The sequence below is a fragment of the Crocodylus siamensis genome, chromosome 5 (genome assembly GCF_052110815.1).
Source record: "Crocodylus siamensis isolate JL-2025a chromosome 5, ASM5211081v1, whole genome shotgun sequence".
Taxonomy (NCBI): Eukaryota; Metazoa; Chordata; order Crocodylia; family Crocodylidae; genus Crocodylus; species Crocodylus siamensis.
Genome location: NC_143399.1, coordinates 88,972,751 through 88,991,837, shown reverse-complemented (window position 1 = coordinate 88,991,837; position 19,087 = coordinate 88,972,751). Strand labels below are relative to the sequence as shown.

The 19,087-nt window shown below is 41.3% G+C and overlaps 1 protein-coding gene across 2 annotated transcripts in view; it reads right to left on the bottom strand.

Annotated features, from left to right (window-relative positions):
• Positions 1 to 19,087, bottom strand: part of GRB10 (growth factor receptor bound protein 10) — a 187,643-nt gene that overhangs the window by 103,321 nt on the left and 65,235 nt on the right. Inside the window, exon 3 of one of the 2 annotated variants that reach the window (XM_090049654.1) lies at positions 18,004 to 18,097. The exons of the other annotated variant lie outside the window; for it this stretch is intronic. Coding sequence (XP_089905780.1) covers positions 18,004 to 18,097 — 94 coding nt within the window. The remainder of the gene's footprint in view (positions 1 to 18,003; positions 18,098 to 19,087) is intronic. 2 annotated transcript variants of the gene reach the window in all.

The window sequence follows — 19,087 nt, the reverse complement described above, 5'->3', positions numbered from 1 at the left end:
TTCAGGTGCCCAGCTTAAGATACTTTACAAGGACAATTCTGAATTCAGGCAGTCTAAGTATAACATATAATTAATGTTGTACAATAAGTAAACCCGTTCCATTGTTACCTTCCACAGTTTATAACCTAGAGCAAATCTGAATCCTGATCTGGATGTAAAAGTAAAATATAGTACTTGTGTGAGCAATTGCAACCATTAATTTAATATTAATACCAAGACTTGCATCCTTACATATGATAGCTTTCTCTGGGTCATAGTACTCTATATTTGTTAATTATTTGCTTAGTAACTTGCCCTTAAAGATTGTATTTGGCATTTGTCTTTGCAATGCCAAAATATTCCTATTTTGCTCTAGTTTCCATTATTATGTTTAGCCAAATAAGAAGCAGATTTACAGAATGGGGCTCACATAAGTTATATTAGTTTCCTCTGGGAAGCTTGCTGTTAGAAATAATGCACAACTCTCTTCAATTTTAAAACATTCATGCAAGAAATGAGTGACTAGAGTTATCAGCACCTTTGAAATTATGAGCTTCTAACGTATCCTTACGTGACACTACTTGCTCATGCTGAAGTGCTGCCATTAACTACTTGTAGCACAGCGTTTACATAAAAGCAGGAATAAATATTGTCACATTTATAATATGGTTTAACAAACTGAAAAACTAGTAACTGAGGTTAATGGCTACAGTGTTGCCTTTTAATGAAAGATTAAATATTTAATAACTGCAGAAAGCAAATTGTGGAAGACAAATTTCTGCAAATACACATGCATTCTAAGAATTATTAAAATTTAAGGGGGGAAGGGAGAAATACACCTCTCAATCCAAGATGCAGTGATTAGATTAATCTTATGTCCAACAACAACAACAAAAAACAAAACAAAAAAAAAAACAAAAAAAAAAACCAGGTTTAGAAGTCGTCCACAAGCTTTAGCTCACTTTTGAGTTAGTCTGTCCTTTAATACTGTAGGTATAGTAGCACTTTTTATCGCACATACAGAACCACATTCCATTACGATCTCCCTCCTCCCACACCTCTTCTTAGAAGTACTTTTTAAAGAGTTTTTCCCTCAGGATCACAGCGTTTCCAAGAACTACTTTCACCTTCACAAGGTTGAGGAATGCATTATCTAAAAACACCTTCATGTTCCTTAACACGCAACTGAGAACCATAAACCCTTAACAATTCTACTGCAGAAGTCATGAGCATTATGAGTTTGAAACCTGGAGTTTCCAATTCATGCCATTTAAAAATAAATTTAATTTTGAACAAATAAACATTTAACTATATAAGTACCACATCAATGAATAACTCAAAAACATGGACATTTAAAGCTAAACGAGACCTAGTGTGCTCTAAGCAAGCTGAAATTAAATGCTATTTTGAAGGCCTTTGATCTCTGATACTCCTTTTTGACAAGCTGGAGTTTCTGCATACGTTAATTTTAATTTTTAGTGAATTAAATATGAAATTGATTTACTTTACACAATTGTGCAATTCCCACCCCCACTTATTTTATTTATGTTATTATTAAGTTCAAGTTAGGGCCCTAGCACACGTTCATTTAAAGGCACCATTGGATCTGATCCCTGATCCCAACACATATGCATGGTAGGAGATGCAATTGTTGGTATCACGGATCAGATCCCATTCCACCCTTTCTACTTGCCAGTGCAAAGATAGCCCAGGATCATAATCCCAGGTTCCCCCTGCACTGGCAAGTTAAAAGCCAGGTGTCCATAGCCTGCTATGACCTGGTGCAGTCACAGGGCTTAAATTTTGTGGTGGCAACAAGCCTAATAACAAGCCATCTCTCCAACTGTCCCAAGGAGGACCTCCCTTAGCCTCAGGAGCCCAATCTTGGGTGACCCACCCTAATGTGGGGCATATCTCTGCAAGCAGGGGAAACCCCCTGCAGATACACCTCCTTGTTGAGGCATGAGGGATTCCCTCTGCAGGAGATTCCCTGGACATGTGCCTGCAACCTAGGTAGAGGGGAACTCCCATAGGGGTCCCCCCTTCCATGCTTGTATACTGCACTCTAACCTGGAAGAATGATTTCTCTGGCACAGATGATTTCCGTAAGGTTTCCCTCCACTTGCACGTGGCACCCCAACCTACATTGTATGCACTGTGTACAAACACAGGTTTTTCCCTTTGGGAGTACCCCCTTCCCCACTTGAACTGCCTGAACAGGGGTTTCCCCCCCATACCTGGTCTGCCCTTTTGGGAGCCTCCCTCCTCTGCACTTTGCATACACATAGCAGGAAATACCCAGCAAGCAGGAGGCTTCCCCATTTGCAGAAGCATGCCCCAAGTTGAAGCAGGGCACCCAGAGCTCTTCTCCCCCAAGCCCAGGCCCCTGAAGCCCTAGAAGGGGCAGGAGCCTGACTCTGGGGAACAACATCCCTGGCAATATTGGTTAGACATACATGAAATGGATTAGCTGGCCACAATATATTGCAGCACTCCTGACTGTTGATCCCAGCCCTGGGTTTGGAACAAACATCCTCTTTGGAGCACAATCAGCTGCTTGCTGGCCATGACACTGGAACACCCCAGACATGCCACAGGATCAATTTAAAATGCCACACAGGCCATTCATGCCACCTTAACTGGCACATTAACACCTTAACTGCAGAAGGACTTTAACATGTGAAAAGTCTCTTAGTGTCTTCACTTCCCACAGTTTTTAATAGATAGCTTTTATTCATCTAGAAAGCTCTACTAGAAATACGTCTGGCAAATCGTTTTAACATGAGTATGGACCTACTCAAATCACAGACACTGCAAAAAACGCAGTTTCTGTGGTTGTGTGTGGAATCGCTGAGGGGGAAAAACAAAAACAAAACACTTACTAAAAATAAAATGCTGGCTCCCCAGTGGGAGCCAGCAGCCACTGTAGTCCCAGCCTTAGAGCCCATGGCAGGGAAGGAGGTAGAGGTGGAGGGAAATCCACTGGCATTAAGGGAAGCAGTCAAGATGGCAGCCACCCCCTCCTCCTTCTGATGCTGATTGGCAGAGAGGGCTGCCTTTCATGTGGCCCCACCCTTCTTCACCAAATCAGTGGTGCGGGGTGGGGCTGCTGGGGCCCCTCATCCAATCAGGGGAGAGGAGAAGGGTGCAAGGAGGCAGCCTAGACATAAACCCATGAAAATGGTGGCTGGTTTGATGATTGGCCCGTCTGCCACCTCAATTTGGGTAGGTCCCTGAACATGAGTGTTGATTACACAGATAAAGCAGTGCTTTCCGGCAAGATAACTTATGCCTATTCAGCAAAAGAAAAAAGCTATCCATTGCAGAAGCACTATTTAACCATTACAGTAGCCTCTATTCTAGGTGGGTCACAAACAGTCACACTCCTAACTGGGATTATTGTACCAGCAAAAATTTGCTCAGTTGATCTAGCCTCAAGTTGTAATCTATTTAAGGTTTTTCAAAACCTAAGACATCTAAGAGAAAATAGCAAAAAATATAATGTGGATTGAATGGCACATGATGATAGCAAATATTTGAAAAAAAAAAAACAAACAAACAACAACAAAAAAAAACTTAGACTTTGAACCATCAAATCCATTTACACAGGGAATGTCATGAATATACTTTGACATTTTTAAAGATGTGCTTAGATATTATTCAAAACTGAATGGTGAGAACTTTGGGTCAAGAGTTATGCCTTCCTTTGTGTTTACATATCATACAGCACAAGGAGACTGTACATCAGACTTGGGCTTCTAAGGCAAACAGAAATCATTGGCACATCTCCAAATTCACTTTTTCAAATTCCAAGTATACATCAGTGCACAAATGCCTAAAATCCATTACAGAATGAGTTCTGCAAAAGGCATGAGTATGGTTTTCCATCCTCCTCCCCCTCCCTAAACTTTTTTTTTTTTTAAAGTCACATTGCTATATCTAAAAGTTATCACATAAATGCTGTTATAAGAGCAGTGGAGTGCTTGAGCCGGTATTCAACTTATTTCATTTGCCAAATCATTTAAAGCTATACCAGAAGAAACATAGGTGGTTTGCCATACAGCTATACCAGAAAAACTTTAGAAGCCAAGCTGAAATGGCACAAGAACTGCCTATCTCCAAGAACACCACCCCCAATACAAGTGTATAAATGGCCACTACAGAGCTCAAAACACCTGCCTTGCAAACACCTTCCTTGCAAGCAGATTATTTTTTGTTAGGAGTCCTTAACTTTGAATATTAATCCCTCCAATGAGTGCAGTATTTTCTGTTATACAATATGCAACTTATTTCCAAAAACCAGCTGCTGGAAACTGGGGTGAGCATTACAAGTGAGGAAACACAGTAACAGCAGTTTCTGCTGCTTAAGCTTCTGCTCAGCAACAGCAAACATTACTTCGCAAGCAATCCACAGGGAGCAGAAAAATGACTAGGCTTGGCTCCCCAGCTGCTGCTGTCCAGTTACTTTCTACAAGGACTGATCTTTTTTTCCTCATTCTACCTTTGAAAAACAAGGTTCATATTTTATTCTGGGGTGTCATATCTGAGAAAATATGATACTCTCAGGGTGCCCTGAAGGTCAACATTCTGCCAGGTTCATTTCTGCCAAAGATCTCTTTCACTGCCTTTTGTTCTGTATGTTCTGCCTTTAGCACTGTAGGGCCCTGATCCATGACTGGAGTGCTTGCATGCTACTGCAATACAAACAGATTTAAAAAACAAAACAAAAAAGTTGCACAGGAGTCATGAAGTATTACTATTTGTAGACAATTACTGTATTGGTAGCCACCTTGGCACCAAAAAGAAATAGACCCTTTAGAATATTTTCAGGAAGAAATTATACCTCAACCCAAATGGGCAGATGTAGTATTTGAAAAGTGGGGTGCTGCAGCATCAGATATAACATGATAGAGGGAAGCCCAGCACTGGGAGGGACAATGGCATTCAGTTTAAAATCAAAGCAAAAAACAAGATAAATATTGGAATGTGCATTAGTTCGCTAGATTATGTGTGAAGTTTTTCTTTAAAGAGAAAAAAAAAAGGCAAAAATAGTCAAAAGATACTGTGTCATTACAGTTAAATGTACATTTCTTACTCTGCCAGGGATGCTCAACCTCTGTCCATGGGTGAAATCCAGCCTGTGGATCCATAACACTTGTCCCATGGGACTTCCCATGGGTTGGGATATGTGGCACCTGGGAAACAGTGACAATACTGCCACCTGCCTACTCCCCACTGCCATATTCCCAAGCCCTAAATGGCAATCAGAACTAGGCAATGTCCCTTTCCCCACTTGCCTGCCCAGCCAGACCAGGGCTGGGCAACACCTCCATCCTTCTACATGGCCAAGTTGGGTTAGTCTGCTTGAGCATCTTGACAGTGCCTTCAACTGTCACACTCTACATCTGGGAGAAGGTTTTCAGCTAGAGGTAAAAACCATCTGCAGGGCTGCTAAATAGATGCCAGACAGTACCAGGAATGGCTAATATGAAGTAAGAAGAAGAAAGGATAGCTTGAACATCAAACAGTGAATAGTGGAACATCAAAACCATTAAAAAGAAGAGAGGGGCGTTAACACTTGTGCAGTGGACAGATTAGCAGGAATCAGGGAGACAACAATAAGCCATTAAAATCAGTTGACTCCTTAAACACTACCTGAATAGAAATACCATTGCCCCTCACAGACAGTTGTTTTCAGGATTGAGGTGGTGGGCAGGCTGGCAGTCGCTTAGGATCTTGGAGTGTAGAACAAAATGCCCAAAAGCTTGCTAAAACACAACCCTGAGGCCACAGCCCTGAGGACTAGAGATCATATGGGGTCATGGACATGAAGACCAGACGTACATGCTTGGCTCAGAGGATGGCAAGGACAACACATGGGACCTAGAGTCAATGTGGAAGAAATGTCAACCAGCCAGATATTGCAGGTGGAGCATTAGAACCCAAAGCATCAGGAGGGGAAGGTACAGGCTAGGTATACCACATCTTTCTGTACTAAGTTGAGCTTTGACCCTGGATTTGATCTGGGCTCATTGCTTTATCCAAAAGCAATAACATTTCTTCTCTTAGCCCATCTGATCTTGAATGTACAGGACCAAACCTGTCCTGGATAACCAACTTGGCATGGCAAAACAAGCACATGCAACTGTCCAAAGCAGAAGAGACAGTTATGAAATCTCTGGACTTTGGTGACTTACAGAAGAAAAACAGTATTGTCCCCTTACGTCAAGGAGAGCTTTCAAAACAGTTACAGTGAAAACAACTTCACTAGAATGGTGCCATCACATGGGGGAGACCAAAACACAAGGTGGAGGCAGCAAATTGTGCAAAGGTTAAAACATTCTCCTTCCACTTCCAAAACAACAGATAGGAAGGAAAAGCAAGAAAGAACAAGACACAGCAGAATAAAATAAAGAACCCAATAATGGAGGCTTTGAGCAAATGCAGACTGATGCGACTGTGCTCCATCTCAGTCAGGCCACTAAGAGCAATTGCGTACCACCCTCTCGTCAGCACAGTAAAAGGAGCTGTTAGCATAGTCTTTAAACTGTGCGCCAGGGCAAAGAGGCTCTAGTCAAAAATCTCTGGACTTGAAGCACACTTTCGGTATGAATAATTGTCTGCTTAAACATTAATAAAACAAACAAACAACACCCCCCACCAACCTTTAACACTCACCCAGCTTCTCTCACTTAGCACAATATTGTAGTGAAATCCAATTACTTGAGTACACCACAGTACATTAATACACTAAGACAGAATATGTTAGGCAACTCGTATTGAAGTGGATTCATAAGTATATGGTGAGGCAGTGTATTTGTTTTAATTAAAGGGTTATATTTACTTATTCATGACATTCTGAAATCTGCAGTAGATTCCAAGTCACTTAGCAGAATTATTCTTCTGTAATTGATTAAAAGATATACTTAAGGTACTTTTAAAACTTTAACTTGGTATGAACTGACCTCTTCCACCCTCAGCCAAAAGATGTGCTATATTATTATGCAACACTTCTGCTCTTCTGGAGAATAAGCTCCTAAAATTGTACTATTATGTAGAAAAGAATATTAAAATATTAAGTTAATTCTATACTTGACCAGACAGCTTAACCTAAATTTGGTGTAATAGTGTCAGCCAACTTTTAAAGCCCCATTCAGCTTAAGCACCAAACCTACATTTGTTTAGGATTTATAATTACTTCTATACTGCAAGTCTGCAAGCACCTTAAACAGCAAGTGCACCTGTCGACTAGTATTTTAAATATGCCTAATTTGAATGCGTTTGCAGCTTTACTACTTTTACAATGCGTTATAGGACTCTCTTCCCCAAAGACAACAACTATAAACATATATCATGCATATTTTTAAAGAAAAGGATTAAAAAAGATAATAATATGTATCCTAATTATTTTTATTCCATGATATCTAATTATTTTGTGTATAACCAGATTCTAAACAAAAACTAATCTACCCTTACTTTTAATTTTCTGTTCTACCTGGGAAAAACAGAGCATAAGATACAGGTATTGAGGCACTTTTTATTGTGGCTTCCAATGTTTATCAGTAATGAGTTCTTCACCCTCTAGCTGTTTTCATAGAGACCAATAACTTTAAAAGGCCAATAAAAATACAAGGCTTCAATCTAAATATTCAGAGTCGAGAAGTCCTACCTCATTAACATTATCCATCTCTAATTACAACAGAGCTTCACCTACGTGCCCCGTGTTCCTTACCCGTGATTCCTATGATTCCACTGAAAACATCCTCTGCGTTGAACTGAACATAAATATAGGCAGAACTGAATGCCAGTGAGAAGTCTGCATCATGCCAGCTGTTAGAAATTCTGCCATTACAAGAGATAGAGGTGTCAGGCTGACCAGAAACGGAGCACAAATAAGTTTAGCTTTGTTTGAAAGGTCGGGAGAAGGGGGAGGGGAAACATGACTTATGCCAATATCTGAATCCGAAAAGCATTCAATGGATTTTATTAAAGTTCTAGGACACAAATCCCTATAGTTCACACGTGTTTTAAATAGGTGAAGGGATACTTCATTTTAAGAGAGTGTAGCAATTTCACCTACCCTTGAGTCCCCATGATAGATGTCTATTATCAATTTTATAACCAAATAGGTTCCTTAAGTGCTCCTTTCCCCCCTTGTCTTGTGAAGGATCTAAACGTAGAGGAGGGAAATACTACCAAGACCACAGTTTCAGTGTATTTCACATGAGCTGAAATAGATTAATATAAGAAGGAAAATATTTTCCTCTTCTCAGTCAGCAAGTTTCAAATGTTGTATGTGCTACTGTTACATAAACATCCCACTCCTGAGCTACTCAGGTTGATAGCTTTAAACTGGTATGCAGGCCATAAAGTAGCTGTCTTTTTGGAAAAATATCTATAAGAGGAAGACTACTGCACAAGACTTCCTAAGCAATCTGCTTACAGAAGCAAAGTGGTATGGTAAACAATATTTTACTGAGGTGGACCACAAGTAGGATGTCCTGGGTCATTTCCTTAAGAGAAAATGAGATAAAGAGTGCCCATTTAAGCAGGAGGTTGAAAAAAGGAAGCACTTCACTGTGAACAGACAGGACATCTGAAGAGACATTTCATTCTGTACTGCTGGGGACAGCATGCTTAGAGTCCTGCATTTGTGACAAGGCCAGTACTATGATCTAAAGTAGGGGTCAGCCTGTGTGTCATGCAGTACATCAGGGAGGAGTAGGCAACACAGTGGCAGATGAGACAGAGAGCAGAAAGCCGAGCAGCAGAATGGGCTGAGGAAGAGCACTAGAGTCATTGAAATAACGCTCAAGAGAGGCCATAGAGCTTAATCCAGAGATGGGCAAAATACAGCCCGTGGGTCAGATGCAGCCCACCAAGCACTTTCACCTGGCCCCCGGTGCCCACCGACAAACTGTGCCCCACCCAGCCCTTCTGCCTACAAGGGTGGGAGCAAGGTGCCCACACATAAGCACAGCCCAAAACATCACCTACTGCCTCGCTCCCACCCTCGTGGGCAGAAGGGCCCAGCCTGGCCCGTATGCAGCTTCTGCACGGGGCTGCCGGGACCTGCTCTGCTTCCCCAGTCTCCTGCTGGCTCCAGGAAACACGCAGGGAAACAGCAGGGGTGGGACTGCAGCTGGGCAGAAAAATAAAGCATGGGGCTGAGGCTGGTGACAGTATGGAGCCCATACCCAGGGGGGTGGCAGCAGCATGGAGCTTGGGTGGGCAGCACATGGGTGAGAGAGAGGGTGGTGGGAATGGAGAGACTCCACCCACGCTCTGTCTATGGTGCACAGCCCTTGCAGTCAATGGTGGCAGCAGGAGGCAAAGTGCTCGGGGCACAGGTGTCTGGTGGGGTGTGGCTCCAGCCAGCACTACACATCACAGCAAGGGGCGCAGCCTCCGCCAGGCAGTCTGTATCACCGGTACTCCCTGTCATTCATGTGCAGCCCCTGCACTCGCACCTCACAGGAGGGAAGCTCCACACACTGGAGCCGGCTGCCTTCCTCGCCCCCAGGCACCCTCCCCAGGGGGTTCCCCCCCGCCCTTCAGGGCAGTCCCAGCAGGGAAGGCAGTTGTTTCTAGTGTGCAGGGGCTGTGCAGGAGTGGCAGGGAGCACCAGCGATACAGACAGCAGAGTGCAGGCTGCGTTCCTCACTGCCTTGTGCAACGTTAGCTGGAGCTGTGCCCCACAGGGCACTTATGCCCCAAGTGCCCCACCTGCTGCTGCGCCATGGAAGAGTGCAAAGGGGACCCCACACGCCCCCAAACACTACACACCCATACCCTGCCCTCAACCCCCGACATATACACAACCACCTACATACCCTATATCCCTACACATACAGCCACACCCCGTCACGAACCACCCACACCCTACTTGAAGTACACGCACGCCCACCCACATGCCACCATACACATGCACACCACACCACACATCCCCACACCCCACCATACACACAGACCCACACCCACAATACACAAGACTATGAATTTATTTTTGAGTTATTATGCAATCACTTCTATATACACTACATAAATGTAAATCATGACAAAAATATATTTTTCATAATAAAATTCAAGTATGTTATAGAAGGTGTTTGACTTTTAGTTTATGATGGGGGGGGTTGGTTTTAAGACTGCAACCCCTCCCCCCTCAAAGGAGTACTTCTGGGGGGCAAGGGAAGGGACTTCTGGTGGCAAAGGGCAGGTGTTAGAGGTAGAACTTCCAGTCCCAAGATTGCAACAAGGGGGCCGGGCAACTATCAAAGGGTAGGACTACCCATGCGGCTCTTGACACCTCACCAAAACTTAAGCAGCCCTCTACCCAAAATAATTACCCACCCTAGCTTATCTGTGGCATGCCTGCCAGAAAGTTTGGCCTCTGCTAAACAAGAGAACCTGCATTTCATATTAATACTGGTGTACTAAATTCCATCATCCTCATTACAGCAGGTTTCTGATGTGCAACATTCACTTCTTGCCAACTACATGACTACTTTAATATTCTGCACTGGCAACACAAAGCAGTTTTGTTCTTTTTCAAGTTTTATTACTTTCAAAGCATAAAATGGTTTCTTCATACAAGAGCCACTAGATCGGGTAGATTAGCAATAGTTCCTTAGAGCCCTGAATTACAGATATAGCTTAAGGCTAAGAACAGAAAATAGTTGGATGTCTTTGTTAAACCTCTGGATTACTTCCTTTTGGGGGGGGTGTTCAATTAATAGGGTTTAACATTTTAAGATACAAACACACACACACATGCTTAAGGGAAAAAAAGCTTTGTTTCAGTAAAGAAAAAAAAGATCAGATTCTGTTTCTAATGTATGGTACTCATACTCATGCCAGGATATTATTCTACTCCCTCCTAGCTTTTGGACAGGGTTTGCTGAAGAACAGAGGTAGTATTCCTGCTTTTACATTTGACTAAGAGGTAAAACAGAGGTTAGCCAAGCAACACTCCCAGTAGGACTCACTGCCAAAGAATAAGAACCACTTCTGCTGCTGGGGGAGGGATTTCACTAGGGAAAAAAATGAGAGAGAGAGAGAGAGAGAGAACACACTGCACCAACAGGTAAGCATGCTAATAGCTGCAATCAGAATCTGAATCTGTATCTTCCCCTTCTGTTCTCAAAAAAAAAACTCTGATGCATCACACATGTAGCTGCGTATACATATGTCATCAGCACCAAAGTTTTAAAAAAAAAAATTACATTATTTCATTTAGCAGGTGGTTATTTAAATACTACAAAGATGATTTTGAAAACTGAAGGAGAAAAAAAAAACAACCTTACATTTAAGGCTGGTGAAGATATATACACTAGTAACGATTTAGATAGGCAGCATATGGACAAATTATGTGAAATGATAAGTAATTTATGAGACCTGGCTTTGCTTAACAGAGAATAGGTGATCCTTAATACATAAGTATCTATGAAAAAACTTAAGCAAAATGTGAATGCTAATTTACCATTAGACAGATTTTGTCCTTTCACATTGAGTGACAAAAAAGCAAACCATAACCAAAGTTAGCCTACCTTGAGAAAAGGTATACAGTTTAAAAAGAAATATCACCGTCTCAAGCTATAAGGTAACTAGACAAGGAAAGCCAGGATCAGTTTTCATATCACCCAGCAAATGCCTCACTTACAATGAAATGATGCCAAAATAATTATAATAATAATAATCATCATCATCATCATCAAGAGACTACCAAGGCAGATTTCCAAATATTTCACATTCAGATCTTTACATCACTGGAGAAACTGGAGATACAAATTATAGCCTGCATTAGTCATAACAGTAGCATGATACATTTTAACATCAAAAAAGTTTCTTTCTGGTTGCTCTTGGTCCTATGATGAACACATTTCAGCTTTTAACTATTGAATTTAAAAACTGGACATCTGTTTTACTTAAAGAACAAGAGTTCAATGAGATGCATATCAGGAGTCTTATCTGATTCACCTGGGCTTATTGAGCAACAAATGCTTTAAGAATGAGAGTTCTAGGGAAGTCTAGGAAATAGATTGCTCTACGTGCTTAAATCATACCACCTGCAGGCAAGATTTCCTAATGTGACCAGCAGAGATGGCTGGATCAGCCGATGGCTGTGTCAGCTGTTGAGAGAACTGCTGCTTGCCAGAACTCTTACTGCACTTGTTTTCTGCTACTAAAGAAACATGGCTATAAAGCAAGAGATACAGCACTGCTCTTGGTTTCCTGCTTGAGAAGGTAAAGCAATGAGACTAAGCAGCAAATCCCTCAAGAGTAGGGAGATGGTCTCCCTATGTCAAGGACACCAGGTCAAGGGAAGTGATTCTTCCCCTCTATTCAGCACTAGTGAGGCCACATCTGGAGTACTGCGCCCTGTTTTGGGCCCCACACTACAGAAATAATGTGGACAAATTGGAGGGAGTCCAGTGGAGGGCAACAAAAATGGTGAGGGAGCTGGTAGGCATAAACTTATGAGGAAAAACTGAGGAAACTGGGCTTATTTAGTCTACAGAAGAGGAAACAGAGGGGATTTAATAGCAGCCTTCAAGTACCTGAAGTGGGGTTTGAAAGAGGATGGAGCTAGACTGTTCTAAGTGGTGGCAGATGACAGAACAGAAAGAAATGGTCTCAAGTTGCAGCAAGGAAAGTTTAGGTTTGATTCATAGCTGTAGGGTCGGAAGGAACCTTGTAGATCTTCTAGTTCGACCCCCTGCTTTGGGCGGGAGAGAAAACTGGGTTCAAATGACCCCAGCTAGATAAACATCAAGCCTCTTCTTAAAGACCCTCAAGGTAAGAACCAGCACCACTTCCCTTGGAAGTTGGTTCCAGATCCTAGCCCCTCTGACTAGTGAGAAAATGTTTTCTAATATCTAATTTAGTCTGTTCCCTTCCTCCTGAAGAACGAACTAATTCAATCCTGACAGTTTCTCCAGGATCTCCAGTGTAAAGAGATTCATCCACTGACCTTCAATGGGTTTCAGGTGGTCTACTCTAGTTCTATTTAGAAAGCTTCTGTAGGTGGAAATGTTTACTATTGTAACCCAGGCAGTACTCCAAGAGGTACCCCCTCTCCAACTGAAGGGATCAAAGCAGGTGTACAAGCGCTGTCAAAGGTGTAGGGACTCTCCTCCCCCTACAGAGCAGAACCAGACCACCAATGGGGACTTAACCATATACCTTTTAATGACGGAACAATACTGGGAACATAACCAGTATAAACCAGGGGGTATAAGGGATGATACAATGCCCCAAGGGGGCAGGATTCAATAAAGGTTAATCATACGTATAATCATAGACATTCATCCAGTTGACAAAGACAGGGTTAACCAAAATGTAAAAACACAAACAGCAGAACAAACAATACTGGTTGGTGAAATATAAGAGGCACAAAATACAAAATGTCAAGTGACAAGGAATATAGGGCCTAGGTACCTGGAGGGGGAGAAAGGGGGGAACACAATGGCCCAGAGGGTTCAACTGCTGCCTGCAGGTCCCACTCCTTCATGCTCTTCTGAGGCAACTGCTCCCACCCTGCTGGCCCAGCTCTTTGAAGCTCCTTCCTTGTGGTCTCTCGCTGGTCTCCCCCGAGTCAGCCACACTGCCCCTTTTATCCTCCTCCAGGTGACCCAAGGGGCCAATCAGGGGACAGGAGATGGTGAGTCTCTGGGGTCTGATTGGTGAGAAGAGGGAATCCCAAGTCCTCCAATCATCTTCTGCCCTTCCAAAACCCCTGGGCTAAGCCACTACCAGCTAATCCATCACACTATCTAAAATATCCTGGGCACCTTTTAGAGATAGAGGAAAAGTGCCTCTCATCTGAAAAATGTACCTTCGTGATGATCCTTCTAGTAGTTGGGGGAAAGCCACTAATGACATGGTTCATGTCCAAGAAGGATGTGACTCAGAACAACTATGAGACTACATAAAGGAATAAATACTGTTTTTATAACCAACATTTAACATTTATATAAAAAACAGTTCACTTGCAAGAACACACTCTGATTCCTACTGCTTTGTACAAACTAAAGAGGATGCTCTGCAATGTGTTCACGGGTCAACATACAAGTACTTATATTCCTCCATACTGTAGGGTCTCATCTGCTGTGAGGAGACTTGGACCAGGGTTCTCTACCTTTATACAATGCTCTACTTGCTTAAAAATGTCTAAGGAGGTTCAGATTCCTGGAGAGAAATCCAAGTACCATTTTTACAAGCAAAGCAACAAAGATACAATCTAGAGCTAAAAGCTATTGTACCAACATTTTTCACTTAACAAGGGATGAACACAAATTTAAGTAAGGATGGTAACTTATGGTATTTTCTGAATTTAGTGGTCAAATCTGACATGTAAGTGTATGTACAAAAAAAATAATAATAAATAAATCACAGAAAGGGCTGGAAGAGGGTTTAGGAGGTCATTTTGTCTCAATCCCTTCTCAAGGCAAGATCTTTCTTGTCTAAATCATCCCAGTAGGCTGTTTGTCTAACCTTCCCTTAAAGGCTTCCAAAGGTGGAAACTCTACAATGTAACGGCCAGAAAAAATGAACCGATGCTGAAAATTCAGTTATAGCACATCACAGGATACACAAGACAAAACTAGATAAAATAGTACTATTCAGCCCAACTGCCTTAAAAACTTCTCCTCCAGGCAAGGATGTGACAGAACATTATGGGGCAGCTTCCCCGTCCTCCCCCAAGAAAGCTTAGCACATAGGAGTAAGGGCCAAGGGTATACTACTTGGCATCACTTTACAACTGAAATCAAAACAAACCACCCAACTTGAGCAAAGCTGGGCTCATCAGTACGCATTATTGCTTGTACATGCTCAGCAGCACTTTCAGACAATATTTAAATTTTGCTACAACTCATACCTTCTGATTCAACACCAACCAGGCACTGGAAGCAAATGAAGTACAATACAATTAAGTTTAAGACTATTAATAGCATACTATGTTTTTTTTGTTTTGTTTTTGAATTGGGTGATCTATGCAAGTCACCACCTTGGCCTGTTTTAGACCCAAGCTTCACCTTCCTCTGAAGACCTTCTAAATTGGCTTCTCATAAGCAACTAAACTAGTTGCAATCATCTCTGAAAATGCAGCAGTTGCTCAATGCTAACATACTTTTGCTTTTAAGTCAGTGTGTAAGAGTGCCCTTTTCACAAATTAGAATAGTGTTATTAGGCTGAGGAAAAAAAACAAAATGTAAATGACCATAAGTGCTAAGTCATGGTATGTTTTCACAACAATATGGGAGGAGCATTAAGCATTATTCCTGTGTGGGAAAGATACAGCAATTAAAATGTCAAAAGCAGCAGAACTCTGACCCTTCTGATTCCTCATCCTTTGCTTTAACCACGCCACCCATGCGAATAGTAAGATGCACGTCTACTGTGGCAAGCAAGAAGTTGCAAAATAATGACAATTATAAAGCCACTTCTAGTTTTGTTACATCTTTGACTTGACTGCTCCTGTTCAAACAATGCAGAATAAACACAATTCATGAAGTTTAACAAGATAAACTTATGGTTAGTATTGTATAAAATAGGGTTTTTTTATATGTACATAAAATACACAAAGCTTTACCTTGCTCTTTAAGCATTCCTTAGAACAAACTACCACAAATGTTTTGGAAAATATTCTATTTAAAAACATCTGTTATTCTGGATGAAATTGCATGTGAACATTTGTCTCGAAGTAGCTCAGGCAGAGATAGACATCAGGAGAATCTTTATACATGCTCCGGAGTGGCAGAGCTTTAGAGTGGCTCCAAGAGCTGCTCTAATTAAAAACACCCGCAGCGTCACCTGTACATCAAGCAAGCTTTAGTAAAAGTGCCCCCACTGTCATTTTGAAGCGCGGGGACGCTGAATACATGATGCAGAGACTGCTGCAGTGTGCTGATTGAGTCTGCTTGATTAATCAAGTCTGCTCATGATTAATCAAGTCTGCTCCAATATATACTAATTAGCACACATCGGAGCAGACATCGAACATGTATATAGGTACCCCAGGTCCCATATAAGTTTTCATGTATGTATTGTCAGTAACAAGTAAGAGAAGACAGCTGGAATTACTGAGCATACCCAGAGATCAAAATCTTTGGTTTGCAGGAGCATCATGAAGAAATATTCAAGGTACAAATAGTTTCAAGATATCTGAATAGAGCTTACATATACCAACCCCTCCACCCCCAAAAAGGATCCTTTCAGATACCACAGAGCAGAAACAGTGAATAATTTTGTTTAACCACTTAATGCCTGGAGCTGCCGCATGTACAGAACACCTCATTTTGAAAATTCATGCAAAGAAGTACCTCAAAAGGTTAAAGCATCTGCTCTGCATGAGTGATATTGCTTTTCTATGTACAGATAGATTGTGTCAATTACCAGTAGTGTAAAAAAGGTGGCTACATTATTAGGCAGGACAGGAAAGATTTTTTTTCCTTTGGTAGTTATGATGGCATCCCAGTAGCGTTGAGAGTTCTGAAAATGTGCTTTAAACTAACATCACAGTTTGCAATGGGAAAGTGTGGGCAGAAAGGGGTGGGAGAAGAGAATGATGGATACAAGCAAGCAGTGCTTTCCAGCTCTTCAATATAATCAAGATCTTACTTCTAGCCCTAATAAGCAGTAAATCAACAGCAACAGATTTCATGGTCTAATTCAGTGACATAAACCTAAGGGCCTAGTGTCTGTTGGATGCAATTCTACATTTTGTTAGAAGGCCTGAAGCCTAATTAAGTCTACCATTAGTTTCAAAGATAATCATTTATATTAAATCTGTCAAGAGCACTGGATGTCAGAAGGGAGATGTGATTAGTGCAGGTGATTAGCCCAAGGGGCATGGAAAGTGGAATGTGTCATCCACCCATATCTTCATGTAGGTATCAGAAATATGAAGTAGTACAAACAGCGCGGGATATTGATTTGTGGCACCTTCAAGTAACACACTACTCCCACTGTAGAGTCTTTAGAAAAGGTTTAGGGACCTTAAAAAAGGAAAAGTTCAAATTATAAACAACTTTGGTTTTGGGCACTTTTGCCAAGGGAGTAAGTAACCCAAGGGATTTGCAAAACCATAGAACTCAAACCTTGCTGATTCCAACAAATAAACAGAACAAGTAATTAAAAACATTGAACTGTGTACCTTGTTAATGAAGTCTTTTAGCCACCGAGTTCTCTTTCACTAGCCTTATGTGGACACTGTCAAGGTAAACTGATATTTTATGTAAATGATACTCTAAAGTAGATTTTTGAAGAATGAGGCAGTAAACTTTAAAAAGTTGTAAGGAGTAGTGAGTGCGTAACCCTCAAAGTAGCCCCCTTCATAGTTAATACATAGTTAATACATGGGTCCCATTATAGAAGAGTCCTGTGGAATTTAAGTTCTTTCCTTCCTATAAGGCTTTTAATTCCTTCTAGGATACATAGCATCTATGCTAGGAGTTCAATGAATCCAGGATTTTTAAGGGAATGATTGTGCCTAATAAGTCCCAAACTAGAACTGAACTCAAGAACCACATTAAGAAATAACTAACTGGTGTAATATTACACTTTGGCTTAGGTTGTGAGACATGAGTTCAGAGTTCTTCCTTGAGAGTTAATAAGCAACAAGAAATTCAGGTAAAAATGCAGACCCTTTCCCTACATTAGATAGACTGATGATCACAACAGAAATATTATCCAGGACTAGGCTGTGGCAAGTAAAAACAAGCACTTTAAAATTAAAGTGTTGGATATGTTAACACTATTGGGCACCCATAAAATCCAAAAAACTCAAGAAACCCCACCTGTAACTGCTTTGAGTTCTTCACCAGACTGGAGTAGGAAACGTCAAAGAGGAGCACTTCAGTTTGCAATGCAACTCAAAGGAGTTTACAAAAATGTTACAAACAATTCTTCAACATTCACATGAAGAGAGGAGAAAGAGGCACAACTGTCAAGTTATTAAATATTCACTGTGCCGAGCCCTCAGCTATCTCACTGGCCAGGCCTAAGCTCCACAACACCTCTTACCTTGGTGATTCAGGGAGATGCGATTAGAAGGTTCTTGGAATCCTGGTTCCACCAAGTCTCGTCGAGCATGAGTTGAAGTCTGATCTACATTGTCCTAAAAATAATTAAAAAAACAAACACACAAAGAGCAGGAAAAAAAACTGGATTAAAACATGTTTTGGGTTCACCAAAAAAATCAAACATATTGCAAAGTTAAGGCAAGTTGTGAAGAATTAGTCATCATATCTTCAAAAATGTAAGTTAAAACAAAGGCAAAGTAATGTGGACCTGTGGAGTCTGCAGCAGTGATTAAATAAGACGCAAGACATCAAAACCTTACACTTTTGGCTCCACTCTCAGTCATTTTCCCAATTGAAACTGGGAAATTTGATGCTAATAAAATTTTTCTTCTGGTCAAGCATTCTTCACATGGTATGCTATACAGTTCTCAGGAGAGTCAGGAGGTTGTTTTTCTGTAATTCCAGGGATTACGGTTAAAGGATTTATAGCTAATTAGCCAGAACAAAATGAATGGAAAGGGATTCAGTAGACTCGCTAAGGAGTAACATTGGTTTAGTTTAGACATTCACTAGAAATCTACATGTCAATCAAAACTACTTTGCTCAGGACATCTCATAAGATCAGACCTGAAAAGTTTTAACACTTCTTTTTGCAGGGTCAAAAATACCACAACAGCTTCTTGTAGTTCTTTCCAAACCCCACCCTAGCAAAGAGCAAGATAAGAGGAGGATCCTAGAACTGTAAGGTCCTTTTTTTAAAAGAAAGGTCAGAATTTAAAGGAAGTATGAATCTGTTCTGACACTCACTGTCCTACTCAAGCTAGAACTTAAACTCAAAGTCTCTTTTCAATCACAGCCTAAAACCATGTTGACATGCAATCATACACTTCTTTCAAGGTATTTTAATCTTATCATTTTGCCCTCATTTTATAGCTAGCCAAATAACTACATAGGCAGAAATGGATTTTATAGGCCATCCACCCCAGTCCCCTGCTATTTCAAGCTATAGTGCATAAAACATAGGCACCAGCGTTTGAAAAAAAGTGGCATAGTTCTCCCTGCTTTTCCTGTATGGCAGGTGAAAT